At 68.4% G+C, this 1,970-nt stretch overlaps 1 protein-coding gene across 1 annotated transcript in view; it reads left to right on the forward strand.

Annotated features, from left to right (window-relative positions):
• MNEG_15765 (phosphoenolpyruvate carboxylase) overlaps positions 1-1,853 on the forward strand; it is a gene marked incomplete at both ends in the record, with an annotated part of 2,889 nt that extends 1,036 nt beyond the window's left edge. Inside the window, 5 exons of the mRNA XM_014035764.1 lie at positions 195-362; positions 621-720; positions 1,069-1,206; positions 1,449-1,544; positions 1,794-1,853. Of these exons, the coding sequence (XP_013891218.1) occupies positions 195-362; positions 621-720; positions 1,069-1,206; positions 1,449-1,544; positions 1,794-1,853 (562 nt within the window). The remainder of the gene's footprint in view (positions 1-194; positions 363-620; positions 721-1,068; positions 1,207-1,448; positions 1,545-1,793) is intronic.
• Between the last annotated feature and the right edge of the window lie 117 nt (positions 1,854-1,970).

Consider the following 1,970-nt stretch of genomic DNA (forward strand, 5'->3'; position numbering starts at 1 on the left):
TGTGTGTGTGTGTGTGTGTGTGTGCTGTGCGTGTTGTTGCGCCGGTGGCGCGTGCTTGCAGGGCCCGGACGCAGGCGCTCCGCGCCCCGCGGGTGGAGGGGGGCGACGCCGCGCAGGGCGCCGGCGCACGAGGGCGCGACCCAATCACCTGCCCCCCACCCAATCACCTCCTCCCCCCCTAAAAACACAATCAGGTCGCTCTGGGAGTGCGGGGGCGGCATGGTGGCCGACGGGCGCCTGCTGGACCTGATCCGCCGCATCTACTGCTTCGGCATGAGCCTGCTGAAGCTGGACGTGCGGCAGGAGTCGACGCGCCACAGGGACGCGGTGGACGCCATCACCACATACCTGGGTTACGGAAGGTGGGGGGGCAGGGGGCCGGGGGGGGGTGCTGCGTCGGGCGGTGGAGTTGCGCTTGTGTGCTCAAGCGTGTGTGTGGCTCAATGTGTGTGCACATATGTGTGTGTATTTGTTTTGCGTGCACATGTGTATGTACTCACATGATCAGGTGTCCACACATTCGGTCTCACCAGAACCGCTGAAACACGCACGGCACACGCACCTTCCGAACCACCGGCAACACCTCATCTTACCCCCCCCCCCACCACCACCACTCCCAGCTTCAAGGAGTGGGACGAGGACAGGAAGATCGAGTGGCTCACGGAGGAGCTCGCCACCAAGAGGCCGCTCATCCCCGCAGACATGCCCATGACGGACGAGGTGATCGGGTGACCTGGTTGGGAGCGAGAGCGGGGCCGATCTGGTGCCCAGGGGGAAGGGGGTTGCCGCGCGCGGGGGGAGTTTCGGGCCTTTGGCTGCCCCGACCCCGCGGCTTGGAGCCGGCCGCTCGGCCGGGGCCCGCGTGTTGGCGGGCGTGCCGCCGCCGGCCGCCCCAGCGGCTTGCGCCCCAAGCGGTCCGGCTAGCCGCCGCGGCGCGGCCGCCCGCGAGCCTCCCGACACAACGCGCACGTCCACCTGCGCCACACAAACACAATACTATGTTTTTTTGGGAGGCACCCGACCAAGCCCTCGACCCCAACCGACCACCGCCCCTTCTTACCGCCGCAGGTGCGCGAGGTGCTCGAGACGTTCCGCGTGGCTGCGCGCCTGGGCAGCGCCAGCCTGGGGGCCTACGTCATCAGCATGGCCCAAAAGGCCAGCGACGTGCTGGCGGTGGAGCTGCTGCAGAAGGAGGCGCGCGGCCAGGTGCGGTTTGACCGGGGTTTGACCGGGCTTGACCGGGGTTTGACCGGGGCCGGCTGAGGCCTAGCGCCGGCTCCTGTTAGACGCGGGCTCACACACAAGGGGCGATCGTGCGGATTCGCCTGTGCCATCTGCTTTCGCGTCGCCACTGGAGAGGGGCGGCGCGTGGATTGGGCAGCACTCCGCGCCGATCCAGCGTTGGTATCCCTCCTCGCCCCGGCCCCGCCTTGCCTCGGCCCGCCCAGGTCGCTGCGGAGACGGGCACGCGGCCCGACGCGTCGCGCAGCCTGAGGGTGGTGCCCCTCTTTGAGACGCTGGACGACCTCGACGCGGCCGGGGAGGTGCGCAGGGCCCAAAAAGCGCACCCCACAAAACCGCAACCTCGAAAAGCTCACCAGATGACGCGCTCGATTGGCGCGGCGTCCCCCGGCGTTGCTGGGCCCTGGCACGCACCTGCCCGCCGGGCTTCCCGCTGGCCGTGCCTCCTCGTCCCGCGTGTCTCTCAACACGATGTTGGTGAAAGTATGTAGCTGGTGGCGAACATAATATCTAGAATAGGATGCAAGTTTCTCGGCCTGCCGCCTCCCCAGGAGCTGATCACGACACCACCCGCCGCGCTGCCGTCATCCTGGCCCCGCGACCGCAGGTGATGACGCGGCTGTTCAGCAACGAGTGGTACCGCGAGCACCTGCGTGTCAACCACGACCACCACCAGGAGGTGATGACGCACCAGGGCCCTCCTGGCGGGGGGGGGAGGGGGGCTGGGG

The sequence above is a fragment of the Monoraphidium neglectum genome, assembly GCF_000611645.1.
Source record: "Monoraphidium neglectum strain SAG 48.87 unplaced genomic scaffold scaffold05648, whole genome shotgun sequence".
Taxonomy (NCBI): Eukaryota; Viridiplantae; Chlorophyta; class Chlorophyceae; order Sphaeropleales; family Selenastraceae; genus Monoraphidium; species Monoraphidium neglectum.